General features: G+C 40.6%; 1 protein-coding gene across 2 annotated transcripts in view; it reads right to left on the bottom strand.

Moving 5' to 3' along the window:
* The window catches only part of LOC124159479, a 211,450-nt gene that overhangs the window by 145,104 nt on the left and 40,964 nt on the right, over positions 1–25,382 (bottom strand). For both annotated transcript variants that reach the window (XM_046535311.1, XM_046535310.1), the window contains exon 2: positions 21,681–21,998. In XM_046535311.1, the coding sequence (XP_046391267.1) occupies positions 21,681–21,998 (318 nt within the window). The remainder of the gene's footprint in view (positions 1–21,680; positions 21,999–25,382) is intronic.

Consider the following 25,382-nt stretch of genomic DNA (forward strand, 5'->3'; position numbering starts at 1 on the left):
TTGGGGGGGGGGGGGGAGGGCTCCTTCGCCGTTAAGTTTTTTTTATGCATGCATTTGGCCATCTCGGAACGAATCGACTCGACGCCAAATAAAACACGAATATCGATTAGGTGGAGAAGAACTCAGCGAGAAGAAAAGTAGTCAGGGTAGAAGGGGACAGAATGCTTGTTATGTTCGGACGGGTCAATTTTTTGCTCGTAAAATAAAAACCCTGGAAAAGATAACAAGAAATCGTTCTTAGGGGATGCAAGTCATCAATTTCGTCTTTCCAAGCGCCTGAACAGCCTCTAATGCCCTCGAGTTTACGGAATTTTCCATGATGCATACATTACACACAGTTATTAAATAAAGCATCGACCGCTTTCTGAGATAATATCAATAACTGGAAATAAATATTTCAGGTAATAATAGGTACTCTTATTAAGACGCTTTAAACTTTGAGGAGTTGATTTGGAAAAAAATCAGTGCGGAATAGGCGAAGTGAGTCTTCATTTGTTAATGTTAAGATAGAATTGCAAAAAAATATTTCATGATCCACTGATTGTACGAGATAAAGCAAATTTTCATGCTCTGCCGATTGCCTTACTTACATTTAGTCAAAATTCTATCGATTATCTTGCAAGAGCAAAGACCTATACATTGTCATGTTTCTATGGATATTGGATTGCTAATCCGTAGAAACAGCTTAAATGACTGTAGATTCACATAATATACTGCAAGGAGCTTCAAGGTTGATACGAAGAGAGAAATTAATAAATCCCTAATTAATTAGCATAGAATTCAATCTTTACTGGTACTTTTATCGGAAAATAATTTTCCAAGATGCACAGTAAAACTATCCACACGATGATGCTATATAGCAATGATCTATGGATGATAGCCGGATTGTGTTAATGGTCGAGCTGCATGATCTTCATCCAACCAAAGGTACGCCAAACGTTATCGCTCATTGTTACTCTATTACTTGAATGACTACCTGGATACTCAAATTATTACTAGAGAACTGAAATGAATACCTGAATTTATAGCAAATATGAACGTGTATGAGTACACAAATGATTATAAAATATGTCCGAATGAATACCAGCCAACATACGAATCGAGACGAATAACAGAAGCCTTTCAGACTTATGAATCCAATGAGGAACACTCCGGCACAATTACTTTAGGTGTTCCTGTTTTAGCCTCTTCAGTACTCCTCGTAAGTGAATGATGCTTCTAATAGATGATACGGTTCATAAGTGAAATGGTAAGAAAAAAGAACGCTTAGAAAATCCTACGTTAGTCATTAGTAATCGGTAACTCCGATTGAAAGTGCGGAAAGCAATCGCTCCGAAAACCTCCGCTACGTGCCCAGCACCACTACGCGCACTACAGCACTAGTATGCGCAAGATGAGACGCACCTCAGTCGGCCAAGCAAGAGACGACCCGGCAAGAAGCTCCCTCCTTCCCACTCGCGAGCAACAGAGCCGAAACCTCTTCGGGGGGCGGAGAGGGAATTGTTGGGGAAAGGAAAGGAGGAGAGGCAAGGGGAGGGGGAGGGCCCGAGGCTGCGGACGAGCACGAATAACGGTAAAAAAAAGACCCAACTCAGGTGGATTCTCCCACTCTTGCGGTGGGCAGGGGTGGGGGGCGAACCTCCCACCCTCCTCACATTATCTGGTTCCCAATCCTCCCCCTGCCATCATCTCCCTAGCCAGCCTATCCACAGACTTCTCGCTCGCCGATCCCCAGAGGGCGTGTTGTATTCCCGCTTATATCACGCGCTAACCACAGCATTGATGGCATTAGGACGCAAGTGTTACCACCGGGTGTGAAAACAGTTAAGCCCATTAGCCCATGAACACATAAGTTAAAAGTGATAAGCGACCACGGTGTAATTACGTACCTGCTACACAAAACGTACAGGGTGTGCCACAAGGAAGTGTGATGGTGCCACTTTTGTTCTTGACTGGCACTGCTGACAATGGTTGCGAGGAAAGAGGCAAAATAAGCTACATCCATTCACACAACAACGGCTAGTGCCTTGAAGACTTTTTGTTCGTTGTACACCTCCCCTTCACATGGCAGATAGTTCTAAAGGGGCTCTCACTGCTGGACCTCACATATACTATCGACGCTGAATAATCTCTTTTATTAAACTGGAGTCGTTGACGTAAGCATTATCGATATAAATAACTGCAATTATATTTTCTAAATTGTAGCATAAAAAACGTACTAGCTGAAGGTCATGAAAAATTACCGGAATTTTATATAGAATAAACAAGTTCTAAGGAAAATAACTCACCCTAGCAGCAAGTCAGGAAACACGCTTGAAAATTCGGCTGCAATCAATTACGAAAACTTCCACCGGTACTTACCTATGAGTAAAAGAAATCTTGATAAATAACAGTATTAATAACAATCAGGAATAAAACATTGAGCAACATATAAATGTAAATCATAGTGTCTTACAGAAGAATGGAATCAGTAACACCTCGTTTCACACCCTTGTCCCTCTGCATGAACAATTCATAAACTTATTGTTAGATTGGATAGCTTTCACTTTAAAATGTATATATATTTTAAAAATCATTAATACGAATTCCTTTGCCTTTCAATTCCAAGTCACCAAAATAGATTTGTGAGCGGAAGAATAAATTGGCTAAGGACTATCTGACTATCTATATGTTATAATTAAAAAGAAATATGAATACAACGATATACGGTTGCAGTGGAAACTCACTCCAACATTGGTAATGTCGCTTAATTCAATCTCAACGCAGCATTTCTATCCAGAGTGGTTATTGATAGCAGGCTTTGATATTTTTATTCTTCGATATCTAGAATTCGAAACCGTTCTTATATACTAAATAATATTTAGGCTGAATGAGAAAAACTATATTTTATAAAATGTATTCAAGAATTCCAACATAGAGGATTGAAGTTTTATTTGGAGGGTAAGAAATCAATTTAGTAAAAAGAAATCGTGAAGATAAAAACGTTAAACTTGACTTTGAACACAGGAAAAGCCATCAAACGGCTGATTCACGCACCATTCTATCCGAGTAGCTTTTAAATGACGTAGGTTTGATGCTTGCCTTATATTGGACTTATTTAACGTAACTAAAAGATGACTTAAGGATTTAATAAAAAATATAGAGCAGGTAAATAAGGTTGTGATAGTGAAGAAATTAGTGGGTGTGTAATGATTAATTAATTAGAAGAATTAATTGATTAGAATGTGGAGAACTTCTTTGTACCAATCTTAAGATAATTTCATCGCGATCATAATGAATATTTAAATGAACTTTTATAGTCTTATGTGATTATTTAAAACAAATGTGTTTTTGCCTGTGTTTCAATGTATAACATTTACAGTAGCGTATTTACAGTAATTAATACAGTATAAAATGTCAGTGGCGCAGCGAGGGGGGGGGTCTTGGGGGATAAAACCCCCCCAGAGCTCAGAAATTTTTTTAAGTTTAATCCATTTTACTTAATTCAATTGATATTACTAATAGGATAGTGTAAGAATTAATCAAATATCCCTCAAAAAGCCGTAAAACTAACCATTTTGAACCATTCATCTTAAAATTCCGCAATTTATTAATCTTGCACCTACTACTTATCCTGGTGGCTTATTCCATACCCTCACACACCCGGTATTAGTTGCACCTAACCCCCCCCCCCTCCAGCCTTGATTCCTAGCTGCGCCCCTGTAAACAGCAGTACGTATTTACAGTATCGCGTCGAAAATAAAAATCACTGTACAATTTTTTCGTCGAGGAATTAACATAAACTGCAATTAATCTACACAATGTCAGGATATGTTTTTTCTCATGCTTCCCCCCGCTTCCCGCATCAACGTCTGACAAGCGACTCGCACAGGTGTAAACCGGGGTCAAGGTCACCCAATGATTTCGCCCACTGGGATGCTGCGTCAACAGATGGGCGGGGAGAAGGCCGGCCCCACAGACGGGTGTATTTTACACCGAGCTGCTGTTGGTGCGGCTTAAGGGGGAGAAGGGAGAGATGGAAGTGGGTGGGGGACTAATAGAAGAACCACAGAAAGGGGAGGGGGGGGACGGCCTCCTTGGAATGCGGACGTAAGACCTCTGAAGACCACTCCGACACTTCCCCCCCCACCCGCCACGCACCCATCCAACGGCAATCACAAACGCACAAAAAAAGGGCCGATCCCTACGCTTTCGAGTCTCCTTCCCACCCAGTCGCAAGGACGAAACTCCAGACCCCACCTACCGAAGGCGTAATACACGTGTTAAGCATCTCCATGTATGACACAAGGGAGTGTCATGGACCCACTCCCGTTCCATTTATACAAGTAAAATTTTTGTAAACCACCGATCCTGTTATGAAAAGACAGAGAGAGAACCCGGCTTTGCCATTTGAAACTGAATTCTTCATCCATCTTGAAATATAATTTTTCGGCTGCCTGAATGAGGGATGAGATCGTTAAAATACTCCCTATCGACTTATATATTGATAATCTGAAAGTACAATAAATCCCTAAGCACATCCTCACATTCCGTAACTAAAATGTTCCAAGAAAAATATTCCATTCCCTTGTCCCAATATTTTGTAAAATCCGTAAATAATAAAATCAAAACTTTAAGGAACACTTATTGAATACCATGTATGATATACGGCACGATACGGTGGCAGTTTTTAATGTAATTTAAATGAGACATTGCAATATTTCCACAAGATTTATTTTAACTCGACGCTTTTCGTTGATACAACGACTTGATAATGTTGTTGTAACAACGAAACGCGAAATAATACTTAGTGAGGCTCACACTACGCCATGGATCTAGAAGGTGGATTTTAGGTGCCATGAATACGCAGGCATATAAAATCTCAGGTACAGACTAAATGGAGCAACTGCATAGCTACCTTGTCTCTTAGCGTTCCACGCGACACCTCCTGCAGGGAGGATGAATATGAAACGGAGGAAAGAGGGGAAAGAGTTCTCCCATTGCGTTGCACACTCCTTACGTCATGATAACGGGTCCTTTGGTGCTTTTCAAACATTGCGTGACTCATCGAAATTGTTCGTTGGCGGATTGCTATGCCACTCCGTCATTGGAGTCGATCCGTCGCAAGGTGGATGAGAGAGGGTAAATAGAGGCAGGGATCACTTTGCATGATCGGATGGATCCACGCGTGCAGATGATGACCCCATCATCGAGGGGTCGCGTCACAAACGACGGACAATAACACGCTTCCTTCCCGTGGCAGAATCGATCTGCCGTGAAGTCCATGGGGGGGAGATTGTAATTCCATTTTCTCGCATCTCGAAGCGGGATGTCCTTAATAAACTCCCTCTCTTGGGATTCAAAGAATATTGATAATGGAGTAGCCAAAAAGGTGTGCCATCAGAAACAAAATGAGTTTTCGATAATTTTTTTCCTTTTATAGTTAGGTTTTATTGAGACAAATATAAGCCAACGTATTAATAATAATCGGATAAAAGAATAACAATTTTTTTAGAAATTTTTATAAAGTAATAACATTTATATAGTTTTACTATTTTTTTGAACTTTTATTTATATGTTTCATGAAAACTTTTTTACTAACATGTTCTTTTAGCAGAACTTATATTATATAATATTTACTTATTTATAATAGAACTTATATATTAAATAATTGAGGAGCTCTATAACAAACCAGAGTCGTTTTCCGGCAACTCCACAGCACAGGCAAAGTAAATGGTATTTTTTCGGTGAAAGTTTGATGTCAATACTGTGCAGGCCATCTTGAAGATGAAATGAATTTGGTGAGTTAAATAGCTCCAAACATTGAACGGAAAATGTATATGGAACACATGAGGATTTTCGCGATCGTTTAAGCTCCTAATTTGAACCTATATCTTAAAAAGACTGCATTAATTGATAGTGGTTCAGAAAATGTGGAAAAGCAAAGAGAGATATGAATATAAGACATCTTACAGAATATTTGGTCTCAGAAATTAGGAAATCATTGGAATTTTATTCGGATTTAAGTGCAGCTAAAGATGCACATTTTGACATTGAATTACGATAGAAATATTTAAAAAAAGCAAACACTGCTTATTCATTCAAAAATTGCTATCATGAATAAACGTGAATATTCCCGGAAATAAACGGTAGAAAGTTATCCTTCAAGCTAATCGATGAGTTCATAAAAAAGAAAGAAAGCTTAGATTAATTTTCCCACTGCCGAAACAGCACTGTTTTCATATTATTCCTGAAGATCCCGCCATAATTTCAAGAGTGTTTCTTCAAGACAACCACTTTAGTTGTTATATTTACTGGCTCAAGACTTCACTCACCAGGCTACTGCTGATTAAAGCTTCATCTAGGGGTCTGTATAATAGTCGAGTTTTATTCATGTGTATCACTATACCATTGAAAAAATTATCAATCTCATCCAGAATTTGATCCAAGCACTTCCTGTGATTCTGAAGTGCATGTTAGACGATTCGTTGTTCGGGCATAGAAATATAACATTGTTTCAAAACAGAAATTCAAGTACTTGCCAAAAAATTTCCCCTAATTTACTTCAATTTTGATGTATTGTCTTCGGAGGAACGGAGAGTTTTATCTTGCCCTAATTAGCATTAATAATTGCCGGCGTTAAAAAATAAGAAGCCATACGGAAAACATTGCTACATTTACGGCTCATAGCAACAGAAGAACGGGAATCGCGCAGCCTTGTATGAAGATGACCAATGTCCATTTGGGTGTATGACCCCAAGAAACTGGATTGCCCACGCAAATACAAAGAAAACACCGTGGGATGGACTGCGGAAGATGGGTCCAGACGCCTACTGCAAAACCCACCACAGTTGTCGGCAGAGAGTTAATATCTCCGAATTATTCGCGGTATCCTGTACACGGTACATCTGAAATCTATCATCCTCCAGCCGTAAATGCCTTTTTAAACGGGGCACGTCATTGAGTAGGGTAGCACAGAAAACATATTTAAATGGCGAGAATGCGAGCTTGGAATTAGTACAGGGGCTATTTTGCCATCTCGCATCCTCGCATTCTCGCATAAGTTCTAGCAGTTCACTTCTTTACACGACAAATTTTCGATTGTGCCCTCGTACATACATCAAATTGCTCAATTACATGCCCCGAGTAAAACGGCTTAGTTTCGGGGGCTTATGTTACAACTTGAGGGTAAGAAATTCATTTATGAATTGGCACTCACTTGGGTACTTACAAATATACACACAGCTATGTATTAATAATTAATCCTGAGTGACGATTTTTAGATGTGACGAAAAAAATCAAAAATCATTCATTTAGGTTTATGTGATGCAGTGGTGATAAAGACGATACATTAATAAAACGATATATTATGTTCAAAAAGACTTCTTTACACTAAAAAATAGACTCTACGAATAGTATCCGCCCCTTAGAAAACCATTTAAACATACAACCGCCATTGTTTCACCTCTTGGAGCATTAATGAAAGGGTTAGCATAAGACGGGCCACGAATACTTTGTAATCCATGAACGGCGAAGTATTTATGAACTGATCCAGTTCCTACATAAATACTCAAGTTAATACTAGAGAATTATGAAATATAAGCTAAAGCCTCGGAGTTACAGAAAACGATTGTTCTTTCAGCCTCCAACTCAAAGATCGTTTTACATTCAGGGTTAAGTGTTCAAAGATAATCTGAGGTTTCAGGCGAGATGGAGTGGAAACGGAACATAATGAAGAAGCAGGAGCAATTTCCACAATTTTAAATATATTGGTACTACCGGTTTTGCTTGCAGCATCATCAGGTACAATATTTTAAGGTGTGCAACGTCTTAAATAGGGAAGGCAGGATGAGGGTGGTAATATGGGAACGCTGAGGAAGGGGAAGAAAGGAAGGGAAGGGTGTACAATCACATGTGCTTGGAAAAACCAAGGATGGAGTCAGTGTGAGGAAGTATAACGAATATACAACTAATTGGCCTTAATGTCTTCACTCCAAAAGGGTTGGTGGGAAGGCCCCTGGCTACCCTACTCCGCTACCCAGTAGTAGGGAGCCTCCGGCTCCCCCGGAGTAGGGGAGCCATGGGCCTTCCCACCAACCTCTTTGGAGTGAAGACATTAAGGCCAATTAGTTGTATATTCATTATTTGTTGTATATTAAAATTGTGGAAATCGGTCCTGCTTCTTCATTAAGTGTTCAATTTAAAAAATTCATAGTTTTCAATTCATATAATCGAGTACAGAAATTTTTTTTGAATTTTTAACCAGTCCTGTTTCATTTTTTCGTCGCCCCGTCTCCACTCCAGTAGTGCTGGGTCATGAAACCGGTAGTTATAGCAATTATAGACATATGATTTGTAATAAACCATTAAATGACCTGAAACGAGATATGTTGATGGGCAAAATCATCAATGCTAGAATAAAAGGTGTGTGTGTGTTTTAAGTAAAGAGAATAAATAAAGAAATGTATTTCAGGTATCACTAAAAAACTCCAGTAGTTTCAAAATTATGCTCATTCAGTAACAACACACTTCTGCAGGAGAGTTTTCCACGCTTTGCACTATCCCTGGAAGTCAATCCACCGAAGACCGCGGATTCGCATCCGCAAGTTAATCCGCAGAAGCCGAAACAATCTTCGGGTCATGAGTAAAAGCCACTTTGACAGCATCCATGGCTCGTGGTTACCGAACAATTGGCCAGAAATGGCATCGTAACCTCCCTGCAGCCCCGATATTGCCCAAACAAACACTTTTCTCTTCCCCAAAGTGAAAACCAACCTCAAAGGACGCCAACGCTGAATTCTCGATGCTGTTAATGTGGCTTGCACGCATACTTTGAAGGATGTATCGATTATTAACTTCCAGGGAACATGCTAAGCGTGATAAACTCGCCCGCAGATATTTATTGTTGCTGAAAGAACTTAATTTGGAAGCTATAATATTTTTGCAGCGATATTTATTTTGTGCGAAAATCCACAGAGAAAAAATCATTCGCCTTGACCGGGATTCGAACCCGGATCCCTCGATTTCCGGCCGAGTGCTTTAGCCAGTTAAGCTACCGAGGCGTCATTCTTCCCTGTGGAAATTTGTGGACTATACCGGACAAGGTGGTATGGACTGCTGAGCATATTATGCGACGAGCAGTCCAAATCGTGCGCACGGCGCCACAGCCGGAGAGTAAAGTCCGAACTTTGAACACATATAGGTGTTCTCTCTTTGACGAATTTAAGTATACCGGGACTAGCCACGGTGACTCCCGTAAAGTTATCACCGTGGCTAGTCCCGGTATACTTAAATTCGTCAAAGAGAGAACACCTATATACGTTCAAAGTTCGGACTTTACTCTCCGGCTGTGGCGCCGTGCGCACGATTTGGACTGCTCGTCGCATAATATGCTCAGCAGTCCATACCACCTTGTCCGGTATAGTCCACAAATTTCCACAGGGAAGAATGACGCCTCGGTAGCTTAACTGGCTAAAGCCATCGGCCGGAAATCGAGGGATCCGGGTTCGAATCCCGGTCAAGGCGAATGATTTTTTCTCTGTGGATTTTCGCACAATTTGTGCATTGCGGGTGACTCCCGTAAAGTTATCACCGTGGCTAGTCCCGGTATACTTAAATTCGATATTTATTTTAATTGATTTATTCTCAATGCTCATAAAACACACCTCATCAACCGACTATACCATATGATTGACAGAAGAACATTGACGATGGGAGACAAGTCGTCCCCCGAAACGTCGGCTTTCAAAGAAGCATTAACGTGGCTGAGAACCCGAGAAATATTCGTCAGTAGTATTCACCAGGAGAAATTAAAATCGTTTATATCATATGATAGTTGTTTATGGCATATCAGTGTTCATTCGATCGGATGCGTGAAAAGTTTTGAATAGTATCCGATGAACCAGATTCGATTAAATTAAAAATGAAGTCGATGAAATTAAAACGTCGAGCAGAGAAGAGGAAGGTGATTTTTCTATTTCTTCTATTACACATGAAAGACTCTTGCGACCTCGTTTTCGCAGAGTATCCGGATCGCACGGATCCCAGACTCCTTAAAAAGGAATCCTCGCGCCCACCTCATGAATAGCCTCGTCGAGAAGAATGGATGCTTCCGATAAGGCATTCTTACGCTTTCAATGCGCTCTGGAAGGGACCCACAACGATGCCTCCCTGACCCAAAGGCCCCGTTGAATTTTCGGGCTTCGCTCAACGGCTTCCGGATCCTACTCTTCTTCATTGTCTTCAAACGGTCAACCTCCATTCATTCAAGATTCTATTTCATGGAAAATAGTTGTCAGTATTCGACAAATCCCTCTGACCAGTGGCGTAACTATGGGGGGGGGAGGGGATAAATCCCCCCCCCCCCAAAGCCTCAGAGAAATAATTTAATAATAATATATAGATAATATTACGTAGAGATATAGAGATAATATTTTAAACTATTGTCTTGTTTTGACTACTAATTTGATAATAACTACATCTGCTTAAAGTAAAACTTTTAGTGCCAAAATGATGTAAAACATTTCCAGGCTAGTCATTTTTCAAAAATTTTCCCGGACCCACCGTTGCGTGGGGAGGGGGCCGCCTCCCCGGGCCATCCCATCCCTCCCCCCCCCCCCCCCCAAATCATATTCATAGTTACGCCACTGCCTCCGACGTACTAATGATTGAATTCCAGTCAAACCGAAAACCGGTCAGAGGCTTACATTGAGCAGAAACTACACCTATATATCCAATGTGGGTAACAGGCTGTTTTTTGTAGCTTTTAAAATCTATCTAACAATAGAGCCTTCTTATTTTGACCAATTCTTAGCATGAAACACGTTCTTCGCTACATCAAAGTCACCACCATTTACTTTGACTTGCAGCCTATTTTTTTCTTTTCAGGATGGAGATCTTAAGTAAACGAACATGGGCGAATATTTTTTGTACATTAGTAGTTTCCGCACTGACATGTGAAGCGGACAATATGCCTTTGACCTGCATGCTTGCCGAATAAATGAAATTGACGCAAAAATGTTCAGAATGGTAAGGGAATTTCAATAATTATATTGGTGACTTCATTAGTAACAAGAAGGAGGCATCAGATCTCTAATGCAGTGATAGAAGACTTTTCACCTTAAACTCAATACAAAGGATATTAAAAAAGCATCGTTTCAATTTATATCCGTATTTTAGTAATAACACACTCGGATGAATATGAATTCTTTCCTAATCAGTAAACATAAACCCTTATTCACGATACTGCGGTAGCTAAACCGAATATTTCTATCGATCTGCATTAATTCTCAAAATAAACAATATGAATCTCCGACTCAATTACATCTCAAATTGTAATGGCGACCTTAATTCCCAATAACGGTTGAGAGAAGTTCAGCAAACTTTAGCAGCAGTCTCGCTTGCGTGGGCATATTAGCAGAAACATTTGATGCACTCGAGCAAAATTCATTGTGGCTTTCGGTAACCTTCTTTCAGAATGAACTGATATTGACTATTAATTTGGCTATAAATGGGTCTCATAACTCGCACTCATCGTGCATAGCGCCATATTACTTAGCATAATTAATAAATTGTTTTGTAGCTAGAAGTTTTGTTTATTTCTCATTGTGGTGAGTACAGCAGGAGTTTATTTTTATTAACGGACCAAAAGGCACCTAACTATGATTTTACAGTCCACAATTTGATCTCAATGTATCGTTTAAAATAATACCGACGAATCTTAGATCGCCAAATTACGTTTGATATGAAATAATGTCGTATCCTCTTTTATTTCTATTTTCTCTGACAATATTTTCCGTATTGAAATAGATATCAAAATTACTAGCTAATAAACACTCATTACTTTTTTGCGACGAATGAAGTCAAAGAGTAATAACCATGGAAGATGGAGAAATATAGTGCAATAAAATTATCGGATATAGATTGAAAGTAATGGGAAGGTGATGGATTTTCAAGAAGTTCTTCGCAAATTTCCATAAACGGCTTTAAAAGGGACCGACATCCAATTCTAGTTCCAATTTATATGAATCGATTCCCGCTGAGATCAACGTACACAAGGAAGTACAAAGTGGCCGCATCCTTTGCCTTGAAGCGCAGTAGACACGGGGAGCGTAGATGAAACTGCTCAGAAACAGAGCAGCCTTTCTGCACTCGAGATGGACCACCCACGAGAGCAGAAGGTAAGAAATCGTTCGGAAAAAAAACCTCGATAAAAGCAATCAACCATGAAATACGGTGGTGGTTGCTCCGTTGGGAAAATAAAACACGGGAAATCCATTTTATCTAGCAGAACAGGAAGCACGATCGGAAGGCAATATAAATAGAATCACCACGTATAAATTTTTGAACCCCTAAGGATTCATGTATACATGGTTTGCACTCAATAGCAGGCTGTCTGAAGAACTGATTTAAAACCAGAAGTTTTAATTCTTCAAAAGCACCTGGCATACTCAAGCTACGCAAGTGATACGCAGGTGTACCTTTATTAAATCCGGATCGAGTCTCGATCTACCAGCATAAAATGTAAAAATATCCATTATGTATTTATTTCCTTTCATTTATTTCTAGATTCAGCCGAAAATAAATATTAAAGACATTGCCACCGTTCATCTTCACCTCATGCTAGCTTAAAATATACCACTGAAGATTAAAAGGCGTCTAAATTTTACTTGAAGGATTGGTTTCGTAAGATAGGTAATAAAATAATTACAATTTTCTTACTACCCCTAATGGAGAACAGTTCACCGAAGGCTATTTCTACATTTGGATCCAAGATGGAACATGATCTAATATTACACGAAATAATTTTCATATGTGCATTCTGTGGTGAAAATAGTTTGCTTTGCTCAACAAAAAGGTTTCCCAGCAACAATATCTATATTTATTCAAAATAACGAGATGAAATGTAAAACTTCTTACATGAGTGGGGTTGTTTGTCACGGTGTCTTTTAATTTAGCATAAGGTATCACCTAATTCTTCCGTAAATTTTATTTCAATTTCAATAAGGTCCTTGATAGTGTAACTCTAACGAAACCATGGTCGGTCTCAATAAATTAATATGTGGAAATAGCAAAGTTGTTGATCCTTCTATTCCTGCGATTATGGATTTCCACCAAGTTACGCCTGCAACTATTAATTATTTCAATTTAGCTGGAAAATTGCAAATACACAGCTATTACTTTTATATAAAAATTATTACCTACCGTTACTTAAATCACCACAGCAGAAATAAAATCTTTTCTTATAATTTAATGAGGATATATAAATATTTAATACACAAAAAGATATAATTAAAGATGATTCTCGATTTAAGTTAATAATACTGCTAGACTATAGACAGCTACTGGTAAACTAAGGGAAATTATAACCTCAGTCTTATGAGAGATCTGAGTTTTACCACGATAATATCTTTTGGTTTTCTTCGTAGGGGGTGGGATTAAAATCATTGAACATACAATCATGTTGAAGTGAACAAAATGAGAGAGTCGAGGGTCGCAGGAAATGACATGATAAATTACGGAGGAGGGTGATGGGCAAGAGAGGCATCGCGAATGGATTGGCATCGAAAGAATGAAAAAAAAATTCTTGTTCGTCGGCCAAAGCCACGCCTCCGTGTCAGAGCGTCGTGGTCTGCTGGCCATCATCATCCCTCGAGACGTGTGTGGGCACGGCTGCCGTGGGCAACGGCCCCGGAGCACACACCAGCGGGCCGCGTACGATACCCTGAGGTACACCTCGCACTCCCCTCCGACCGTCACGGCGTGAACGAGGGGAAGCTAGGGCCAAGCCACCGAGGAATGCACGAGGAGGAGAATGGGATGGTAGACTGGACAAGAACTAAAGGCTGGAATTAAATGTTCGCACCCCGTGACCACCCCAGCCTTATCATCGCCGCTGCATTTATTAATCCCTTCCCCGACTGCACATTGAGTAGTTGCGTAGGTACTCCGTGCATTACAAATCCATTCGTCAATGAATATGCAGCGTCCTTCATTGTGGGTGCACTGCCTGTTTTAACGTGGATTAATTGAAGGTTGATATCATGATTTGATGAGTTCCCTTGCCCAATTATCATTTTTTTATTTTTTTAAATTGTTACACGTCGACAATGAGGCCGGGTAATAACATAGAGCACAAAAATATATCGAGTGCAAACTAAAAAAAATATAAAATGCTATATAATAAAAAATATAAAAAGGCGCAAGCATTTAAATTTTTCATCTTCGTCATTAAAGTACGAGTATTAATTGGGCATGACTCCAATATTTCCTCGGGCAAACTACTCCAGTCTGTAGTGACAACATTGACGACCAAAATGGTTTCATCTTCAAAACATATATGTATTCGAAATTACATACTGTAAATGTAAAACTTCCAACAAGAACGGCTTAGTCTATCATGATGTCTTTTAATCTAAAAATAGCTATTAGCTGGTTCTTCCTTAAATTTTATTTAAATATATCTATATAATTACAAATACATAGCTGTATTTGATATAAATATTTTAATGAATATTAATTAAATCGTAATAGCAGAAATAAAATCTGAAATTCGGACATATAGTTTGAATAGAGGCTCAATAGTTTGCATATCACCGGTGTTATCCGACAGTATATCATACCAATTCTTAAATTGACTTAAAGAATCTTGTCCGCTAAACCACGGCATCAAAAAACTAACAGAAAGAATTGTTCCAATTCACGCCATCGTGTGCAGCGGCCGGCTCAACCGCTGTTCGGCATTCATCCGAATGTTAAATATATGACATCGCCCAATCGACAAACAAACTATCGCATTGATCTCACCTTATCAAATTACCACACCGTTAAATCAAATAGCGTGCGGAGCAATTATTTCACGGGCATTGCAGCTCATAAGCAGTATTCAACCACTTTGAGATAAGATAATTGGGTATACCGTACAATTCCAGTCATGCTGACTTACATTAAGCGCATACACATACCGTTAAGTCAATAACGTACGTAGAAAATTATTTCACGGACGCTGCAGCTCATAAGTACCTAGTTTCAACGCCTATGAGATAAGACACCAATTATTACAAGATACCAAAAATTACAATCAGACTGACATAAATCAAGCGCATGCATTACGTTGAACAGTCATAAAACTACATTGTACAACCTCGTAAAACTGGTATCATAGGTAAAAATAAATAAGCTAAATCTTAAGGAGTACTATGAAAATTACATAATAATATTTTGAAGTCATGGTCGATAGTTGACTTTTGAATTAAAGTTTGGAATTATCACTTGTGTTTTATCATGGATACTTATATCTAACTTCCACCAAGTCAAGCCTGAAACGATGTTATACGTTCGAAAAAACTAAAATATTCCCTATTAAGGATCAGGTGCTTCCCGGCGAATAGACTGGATAAGGATTTCTCCGAAATCCCGATGGTTGAGAATGTCCATTTTCTCCAAAGTGTCGAACACCATTCCCTGTTGACGAGGGACGTGTCGGACCTCGAAACGTGATGAAATGGACAATGAGAGAGAATGGACGTGAAAAAATGGGCACTCTCACGCGGCTGGGAACCCGAGAAAACCTTATTAATACCCGATTCAAATCACAGTAGACGAAAATTCCACAGAAAAAAAATCATTCACCTTGACCGAAATTCGAACCCCGTATTCCCCGATTTCGGGTCGAGTGCTTTAGCCAGTTAATGTCCAAGCGGAAATGAACTTAACTGGCTTAAGAACTCGAACGAAAATCGGGGGATTCGGGTTCGAATCCCCGTCATGGCGAATGCTTTTTTTCTCATCGGAATTGACGCACGATTTGTGCATTACGAGTGGCTTCGTAAAGTTATTACCGTGGCTGAAACCGGTATACTTTAAACACAGTAAACCACTGCTTCCGTATAACAACACTTGCCATGGGACCAGTAACGGACACAGAAAAAACTCAAAGCGATATAAGATATTTTGAGCTACTTTTACTTTTATCTTAATAAAAAAATAATCAAGCTTAATGAAAAGTTTAAGATAGTTTTTATTTAAACTGATTATACGAATGAACAAGACAATTCTATCTTAAGATAAAGAAAAGTTACAATTGTGGTTCTGCAATGTTCAGCAATGCGGGCAGCTCCGCAAGGGGGGTTGCGCGCCACCAGCGCCCCCCATGTGAACCCCGTATTCCCCGATTCCCCAGTTGATGCCCATGGGGAAATGGGCATCTTACTTGGCTACTCGACCGAAAGTCAGGGTTCAATTCAGGTTCGAATCCCCGCTATGGTGAATGATTTTTTTCTCATCGGAATTAACGCACAATTTGGGCCACCACTGCATAGGACGGTAGGACTCCGAAACTTCTCATCATTTAAAGCTTAAAAGTCGGATGCTCGAAAAATCGCCCTGTCTTTTAAAGGGGGCTTCCACTCTTCGGTTTCGTGGGTGAATCACGTGCCGTAGCATGAACTTTCGTCTCCGGAACCGACCGCTCTCCTTCCGTGTTGATATTTCGAACGGGTGCACGTTATTTTTACAGTCCCTTCTTGAGCTTTCACTTCTTTCTCTTTTTTTCGCGAATCCGCAAGCGGGGCCAACTTAAACGAACGCATAATCGCCAAAGCGAAGAAAACGTGGCCGGAAGTGAGGTGTCCGAGTTGCTCTCGCCTGCAAACGAACGCGTCTGCTCACTTTCCGGAATCCCCTGAATGAAAACTTGATTGCGCATTAATTGGCGAGGGATCGGGTTGGTGTGGTGGCTAAACCGCTGGCTTCCCAACCAGGCAGTTTGGGTTCAAATCCCGGCCTTGGCAAAGGTTTTTCAGAAGCTACCCGATCTTTGATCGAGAGGAGGCCTTGTGGAGGCCACTTCAAGCACAGCACTCCGTCCGTCGCATGAGACGTTAAGTCGTGGTCCCTTGGCTCATTTAGTTAGGAGCAGGCTAATGCCGACGCTGGATTTCTCTCCATCCTTGCCTTTCTTACTATTTTCTCATCAAGCAAATCTAATCTGCCAGTCACCTCATTCAAATACGAGACCATACTAAACCAATCGTATTATCGTAAATTAAAATCGTAAAATCAACCCACTGATTATCATTACCCCATCCTAATCGAGTAGGCTAATGCTGACGCCGGGTTTTTCTCTATCCTTCCTTGCCTAATACTCTTTCGAGGCGCAAATGACCTTAGCTCTCGGTCGTCCTCTCCAAATAGTCCATATCTTACGAACGCTAGCATAATACGGTAAAAAAGATCATAAAAATACAATAAGATAGATACACTGTAGAGCAGATAGATTCATGATGTCTTTTTATCGACGATCGATGATCGATAAGAGACTATACCGGCAGCGTAAGGACTTAGTGATAGAAGCGTAAGTCCAATTAGTGATATTCCAAAAAAGAATTTTCAAGGATTAAATGTAAAAGTTTGTAATCTATATTATTGTAAAAAACAGAAATATTTTCAAATGTGTCACTTGTGAGTTTTTATTGAGTATGAAAATGTATGACTTCAAATGATTAGTTCTTAAAAAGAAAATCTTAAACTCTTCTCTTGTGGGCTCATATAATATGTAAGAAACACAATGCCTTATTGGTTGTTAGTGAAATGAATTTGTTTAGAGAACTCAGGAATTTCTTATTTTGTATTCTACCCTCACATCCATCGCTGGCAAGTCTGATCTGGGCTTTATCCCACCGTGTGTTTAAAGACACGGGCTCTCCCACCAAATGTATGACGTTCTGATTTTTTTAAACTATTTTTCCCATTGCAAGTAGTACAAATAGAGCAGAATACCTAAAAATTGGACATCAAATAGGTAAAAATGTGTTCCGGGATAATATGGGTTAATAGATTAGTTGACTTGTAGTGCTGTCTGCTAACATACGTATTCCTTAATGTATATTTCTAAATTTTCCTAGCATTTCCAGCACCATGCTTTGCGTGTTATAGTTTCATTGGCAGATTGCCTTCATGAGTTGTTGGCAAGTTTTCACTTTCTATGAATGCAGAAATATATTTCGTTAGTATGCGTAACATTTTTATGACCGTGTGGTGTGCATGTGGGAAAATCCTCTTGCATATCGGTGATAGATTACCCCCTGTCAAACACCCAATAGCTGGCTCGCAGATATACGAGGGCCGTTTTTATCAACCTCCGATGGGTCATGATCAGAAGACGAAGTGATCGATTAAAAATTATTTCATTGCTAAATGTTGAGCACACTTGTAGTGTCCTTTCGACATAATCGCTTCGGCGATTGAGGAATTGGTCGTGCCTGTGGATATTTTACTATACTTTCTTCATGGAATGTTGCCGCAAATGACTTCCAATGGATTATGCCTTTGTCCTGAAGCCCATCGCCCGTTTTAAAACAGTTGCCATCTAGCCACATCTTCATTTCAGCGTAAAGATGAAAATCACACGGCACTACAGGTCGGCAGGTCGGCATTGCACGGCGGGTGATAGAAAATGCCCCTTTAAAATTGCTCAAGGAGCAGTTGGGCTGCATCAGCGCTGAGATGACGGGCGTTGTCATGGATCAGAACACTTCAAGAAGTCAGCATATCACTTCTTTTATTTTGAATGGGAATGAGCGTAATGTTTCACACTGTAACGCACTTTAGCCTCATTGAATGAAAGAAAAATTTTCTTTTATCGGCATAAAGGTCAAGAAATGTCAATGCTGAAGCCATTCGGCGAGTTGTCTGTTTCTCTCTCCGCTGTGCCCACTTGGCGGGAGAACCAATTGAGGCAGTGTAGTGAATGAGATTGCAACTAACCTTAAACTAACAACTTACGGTCAGAAATGACTCTAGCGTGTGGTGCGGAGGCCGCGCAATTGCCCCACCTGCGCAGTACCCGCCTGTCGCTTGTATGGCGTTTTTGCTCAGCTATCGGATGTTGAGAAAAAACCTCCCTCGTAGATGTAGATGCATTCGCAGAAACTGTCTAGGACGCCACTTTATGATCATCTCAATTGGTCACAGTAAAATACTGCATTGTAACGCAGATTTTGATACCAAGCGAAGAACTCTGTGGAGGCGATTTCTAGTGAGCTCGTTTACCTGGGCTTCTCAATGGCCCCGCAAAGTGAGCTGCTTCGGTCCGTCCCAAATCTGCGATGGCCCCATGGCGATCCACGGGTCTCCTTCTGAGCCACCCAGGCCCGGAAAATGATCTAGCCCTAAAAGCAGACGGCACGCCGTGATTTAGAAAGTCGCCCGCGAGCGTACTCATCAAGCTCCAAATGAGGACTCCTCAAGTTTCAGGCCTTGTGATTCTCGTAAGGCGGCAGAAATGAAAGAAATACTTGATACCTATGTGGGACTGACCGCGAAAACAAACCATTGAAGTGGGACATGATGCCATATATATAGTATCAACACTAGTTGGAACGTGGGAATTCACCTTCGCTGTAACAGAGACTTCCCATTTTCCGTTTGACGCCCGTTGAGGGGGCGAAAACTCATTGCTGCTCTCATGAGGAGAAGCATTTAAAATACACTGCGGCGTACCGTTAGGTATTCAACCTACCTTTGAGATGGTAATAACTTTAAAAAGGTTTCGAAAAAGTTACGAGAATGAGAAGGATATCAAAGAAGGATACATTTTCAATAAAAAAGTTCCACATTACGTAATTGCTCACTGACAAAGGTTTTTTTTACATTTCCCTTTATTATTTTGACTTTAAAGTACTTATCACCGGCTACTGATAAGCACTTGTCATATAAAAGAGCATAACCCTCATACTGATTCTTACAAATAGCAAAATTTACCTATGATAGCATAAATAACTTCGCAAGAATGTGTGAACAGAAAGTTTTATCCCAGGGCCAAATATAAAAACATTCGCTCTTCATTGGCTAAAATAATCCGTCAGATTTAAATAAAAATACGGAAGTGTTTTTAATGCAACACATGGAAATTTGATATTGTGGAAACAAAATTTCCTGTGGCCACTGTAAATAATGCACCAAGTAATTATATACACGCACGTTCTTTCGCCATTGACGCTGAAAATAGTGAACCTCTTTTGATTTTGATACAGCATCCCATTATGCCATAAACATCACTAAAATCAAATAGAAATTATGAATTTTAACCAGCCCTCACTTTTTTATCATAATTTGTGACGTTTGTCACTACTCACGCAGTTGCGGCCGCTGTTTGTGTTTTGCTAATTTCTTTTTCCCCCCACCGACCGTAGAGGGCAGACGCTCGCGTGATAGATAGGGTGTAGGTGACGTGTACCTGTAGGGGGCGTGGAGGCAGGAGTCGCCGCGAGGCCACGCGAGTGCCTTCTGGCCAGCTCATTCATTCTTCGGTTAGGTAAAGTATCTTATTCAGGGTTTTTGGGTTATTTTTTGCGTCCCCACCTGTCCCTTCTTCCTTATCCTTCCCAATGATGAAAATGAGGGGCGCAGCGAGGAATTAAGGCTAGGGGAGGTTTCAGGTGCAACTAATGCTGAGGGACTAAGGGGTATTGCATACCCGCCAGGGTAAGCGTGAGGTGCGGAGGCCTTCCGCCGGAAAAAAATTGAGGCAAATGGTTCAAACTGGTGATTTTTACGGCCTCCTGAGGGATATTTTATTAATCCTCACTCTATTCTATAAGCAATATTAATCCAATTAAGTAAAATAGACTTAACTTAAAAATTTCTGTGAGCTCTGGGTTTTTATCCCCCAAAAACCCCCCCCTTCGCTGCGCCACTGATGAGGATAGCCGTCAGGAGAACGTGAGTTCGATCCTTGACCAACCTGAGGAAACTCCTTATCCCTAAAAGGATTGATTAACAAAAAAAATAAACCACATTCCTTCCTTTCTGAGTAGGTACAGGCGAAGCTTGTCCCTTTTACCTGTACTGGCGCCCAACCAATTCTCATGCTCGACCTTCGGCCCCGACCCCACTCCATTGAGCACAGAGGCAATTGTACGAATAACATTTCATGAGCTCACACAATAGGGTAGTTTCCTTCATCAAAGAAAACGAAATGCATTGATTGCGATTCCTTACCCACCATTAGTGTATTCATAATATACAAATTATTTGGCTTTAGAAAACCCAGTTTGGACGAATGGCCACGGTCAATTTTAACCTCATTTGATAAAGGCCAGATTGGCGCCCATGCGATGCCACTCCACGTGACGTCACAGGGACCTATTTTCTATACGAGTAGATAGGAGTTTTACATCATCTGAGATTACCAATGCATGTATGAGCCACAGAGCTTAGGGAAACATGCCTTAATAACCACCAATTAAAAGTGGCTATGGCCGGAAAGTTTCCTTCGTTTGATAAGGTATTAATAATCCATAATTAAACCAAGGGCTACCTGCTAGCAGGGTACTCAGCTACCTGCTAGCAGCCTGCGTCGTATCAGCGCTAAAGCCTCGCCCCAAGGTCACCTCACACGCCGACAGCTGGAACCAGAAATACGTCACACGGACTTTTCCCATCATTCCCACTAGAGAGGAGAAGCGTCCTCGTTCCTGCTTAGCTGTCGCGTTTTCGCGCGCTTGAAAATTTTCACTTTTCATTTAATCGCGAAAAATAGATATACTCAAAATCTAAGAGCGTGAAATGCGCACTCCAGGAGTAATAATCTTTCGATTTAGGCAATAAAAAAATTATAGGAAACCACCCTATTTTAAACATTTCTTAAGGCTACGAGTTTTCACGCGAGTGTTTGAAATGAAATCAATTTAGGAGCTCACCGCAGAAGGGTATTCCATCGGGGGTCCATCGTCCGTCTTCGGTGCAGACTCTCCTGGCAGGGCCCAGCAGCTCGAATCCCCGCTCGCACGAGTAGGTGGCCACGGTGCTGGTGGGCAGCCTCGCGGGGGACCCCGCCCCCCTCGGCACCGAACCCGCGCCTCCTGGTATCGTGAACGACACCGACGACTGGGCGGGAGCTCCGGGGAATCTACACCCGACTCCTCCCGTCGACGTCAGCGGCTCCGCCTCCGCAGCCGTGCTGAAACTCCGGTGGACCTCGATCTCCTCCGCATCCTCTGAGCTATCCTCCTCCTCGCCTGAATGAACGAGAGAGAACATAAACACGTTTTAGATTTTATGCAGCATCTCCAATGCGGTAAAAGATAGTTTAAATAATGGTTTTACAATAATAGATGATGGGTATACAAAATAAGTTTTTTATTAAAAATATTAGGAAGAATAACCTAAATTAATGACGGAATTCTGACATCCGTTTTAAAATTCATCTCTTCCTCCGTCAGGTAACATGCATACATATATGCATACAAGATAAATACATCATAATTTACGCCTGTAGATGAGGATAGCCGTCAGGAGAACGTGAGTTCGATCCTTGACCAACCTGAGGAAACTCCTTATTCCTAAAAGGATTGATTAACAAAAAAAAAGAAACCACATTCCCTCCTTTCTGAGTACAGGCGAAAGCTTGTCCATTTTACCTGTATTGGCGCCCAACCAATTCTCATCCTTGACCTTCGACCCCGACCCCACTCCATTGAGCACAGAGGCAATTGTACGAATAAAATTTCATGAGCTCACACAATTTTTTAACATTTCCACCAATGGAAAAAAGCTCGCGCTTAGTATCCCTGCCCCAGGAATGTAACCGGCGAGACTGCCTTGGAGTCTCGTTTCCACTGTAGATGATGATAACTCATATAAACCCCGGTCGAGTTATGTAAAAAAAGTAGTTGTATTGGTAATAGTGAACTATCCGAGAAAACTTATAATGGAATACCACAAAGTTAATTATGAGTTAGTGAATGTATAGTTTATTTAACTTTCCTTCATCCAAGAGTATGCTTTCCCTGAAGATTCATTATTTCTATCAAGGTGATTCGTAGAAATTAAACAATACCATATTCTGGACTCGTCACCACCTAGTGTAGCTATATGGCTACCGATCATTCGGAAGAAACAGGCTCATTTATTACCAAAATGTTTCACTAGATTATTAAAGGTAGCAGTAATGTACTTGAATATATTCACATTCGCTTGCAGAAAGTTTTCTGGGAGGAAATGGGTTAATAAAGGGGACGGACATCGGAAAGGTAAACCCTGCTCACCAGCCTTATGGGATGTAGGCCAAGAGAATACCGAATGGTGATGCAACGTTAGGTTACATTTTTACTGCCATGACGCAAGAAGCCAGCTCGTCTTCTTCCCGTCGATGCCTGCAATGTTTGTGTACCTACTCCAAAAGAAACCGCAAGACTTTTTTTTGAGCGAGGTAATTTCCCAGTTAACGATCTCACGAAGGCTATTAAGCATTCGGGAAATTACTGGCTGACCAACAAAAGAGGAGGAGGAGAGAAGCCTTGTCTCGTTTTTTCTCCACCCACGTTCCTCTGTGGCCGCACCCTTTTGTCGAAGACTCGCCCACAAAAGAGCGGCAACCCAGTTACCAAAGTGATTCACCGTCTCCTCCATTGCGACGAGGAAACTCCGTCATTAAGAGCGCCCCCTCCCCTCCCCCGTAGACGGAATAAAGCTATGCGGAGCACTGACCCCGGATGCTGTGAAATTGGGAGAGACGAAGAATTTGTGTACGCAAATTATGAAAAGTTACGTCAAGAAATTTTAACCTTAGATTAGCTGATGGCAGCAGGAAAAAAATACTGTTAATATTCAGGTCGAAAACGCACCGTTTTTAAACTACAGAAAATTTGAGCCAAGCGCACCGATTATATCCGCGAGTTCGCCCTGTTACCGTATACTCTTGACAAAGGCAAAGATTTTGAAGCCATGAGTAGAATTGTGCTTCAAATTCTATTCAAGATTCATTGATCATGGTTTCTCGAATGGACATGACGTCATTGAAACGTCATAATAGCGGCCATTCTGCCTTGAAACCTCTTTGAAGGCTTCTTCGCCGTCAAATATCTCTCGTCTTTTACGGTTCTAAAAATTCTCGAATATTGAATCAGTTTGAAGTCTCTCTGCCGATAGCGAGTGACCATTGGCCCTGCCATAATGCCACTTGCTTCTCCCGTTTCCGCAAGGAATACAACCAAATACAACGATCAAAATGGCCTCCTAGAGTAAAGAAGCAGTGGAACTCTTAGTTAATGCCTATGAAGAAAATAGGTGACTCTACGAAATCTCATCCCCAGAATACCACCTCAAGGAGAAGAGGAATACTGCCCTGAATGAAATGGCTGCTTCTTTAGCAGATGTAAGTAAATTATTTTAGTGTCATACCTTTCAATTAATTGAAGCTGGCGATTTTACGCTACGCGCCACGATTTTTTTGGCAACTCAGTTCCACTGTAAATGTATCTAGAAAAGCTAAGTCGTCTAATATTGTCGTTGTTTCTTTCAACATGACTAGTACATTCTTTCCAATAAGTTTCATCAGAAAATATTTCCATGTTCGTCATGCAGCTCGGTGGTACCCCACAAATATTATTTACGGAAAAAAGCTTGCTGATATTTCCCATGAATTTGATATTTTTCACCCTAGCAGAGTCAGTGACGCTAAAAATTGACGCTCTATTTCGCGACTGAATAAATTCAGCGCAGTTCAAAATCAGCCTATTCAAAGTCGGTAAATATATTTAATATTTAACGGTCACAGGAGAGTTTGTACACAACTAAATGTAGAGCTAGATGTATAAGCAGCAAATGGTGTTTTAACCTCACAAAGATGTTAATTGAACATTGCCCGAAACTTTTAATTCACGTACGCAACCTGACATAAATATTCAATTCTAATCACTTTGACCTTAATAAAAGGGAAATATTAGTTACTAACTACGGAAAACTTTGGATGCAAAATATTACGGGTTAGTATTAAAAGAAATTTCATGGCACACGCTTAAAATGAAAAATTTTCCTTCCCGGAATAAAAAAAAAACTTCGCGCCGCCCTGTTGTAACCAAGAGCGTCGGCTGAAATGCTTTTTCCATCGCACACGACTTCCTTTCCAGGAAATTAGGTGATAAGATCACGTTCGTCGAATTTAAACATGCGCATAAGGAAGAAAGCAATACATCTGCCGCAAAAGGCATGGACCTCCGATCTCACAACAATGCCCTCAAATGGAATACACGGGTCGCACTTTTTATCATCCCCAGGGCCAAATTTTATGCAGCCCCCTGCTATACCCGGAAACCTCGTTTTAAATTCTCAAACAAGGAAACTCAAGCATAATAAGGCATTACCGCGAGACCGTATTGCGTAATTATCCAAGGACATATGGTCAACATGATATGGGTTCCGACCTCAACATCGAGAGTATGACACGACGCATACGGGTATTCGTGGAATAAATGGACGTGGCAAACACCATGAAATAATGCTGGTATTATCCGTCCCCTAAGGATATATATCATGGTCAGAAACCGACTATGGACTTGCTGCCTCATAAAAGCATAAAAAGGTATAAAATTTAACTGCAGTGTATCAAACTAGATTTTCAT

This window comes from Ischnura elegans, chromosome 5 (assembly GCF_921293095.1).
Source record: "Ischnura elegans chromosome 5, ioIscEleg1.1, whole genome shotgun sequence".
NCBI classification, from domain to species: domain Eukaryota; kingdom Metazoa; phylum Arthropoda; class Insecta; order Odonata; family Coenagrionidae; genus Ischnura; species Ischnura elegans.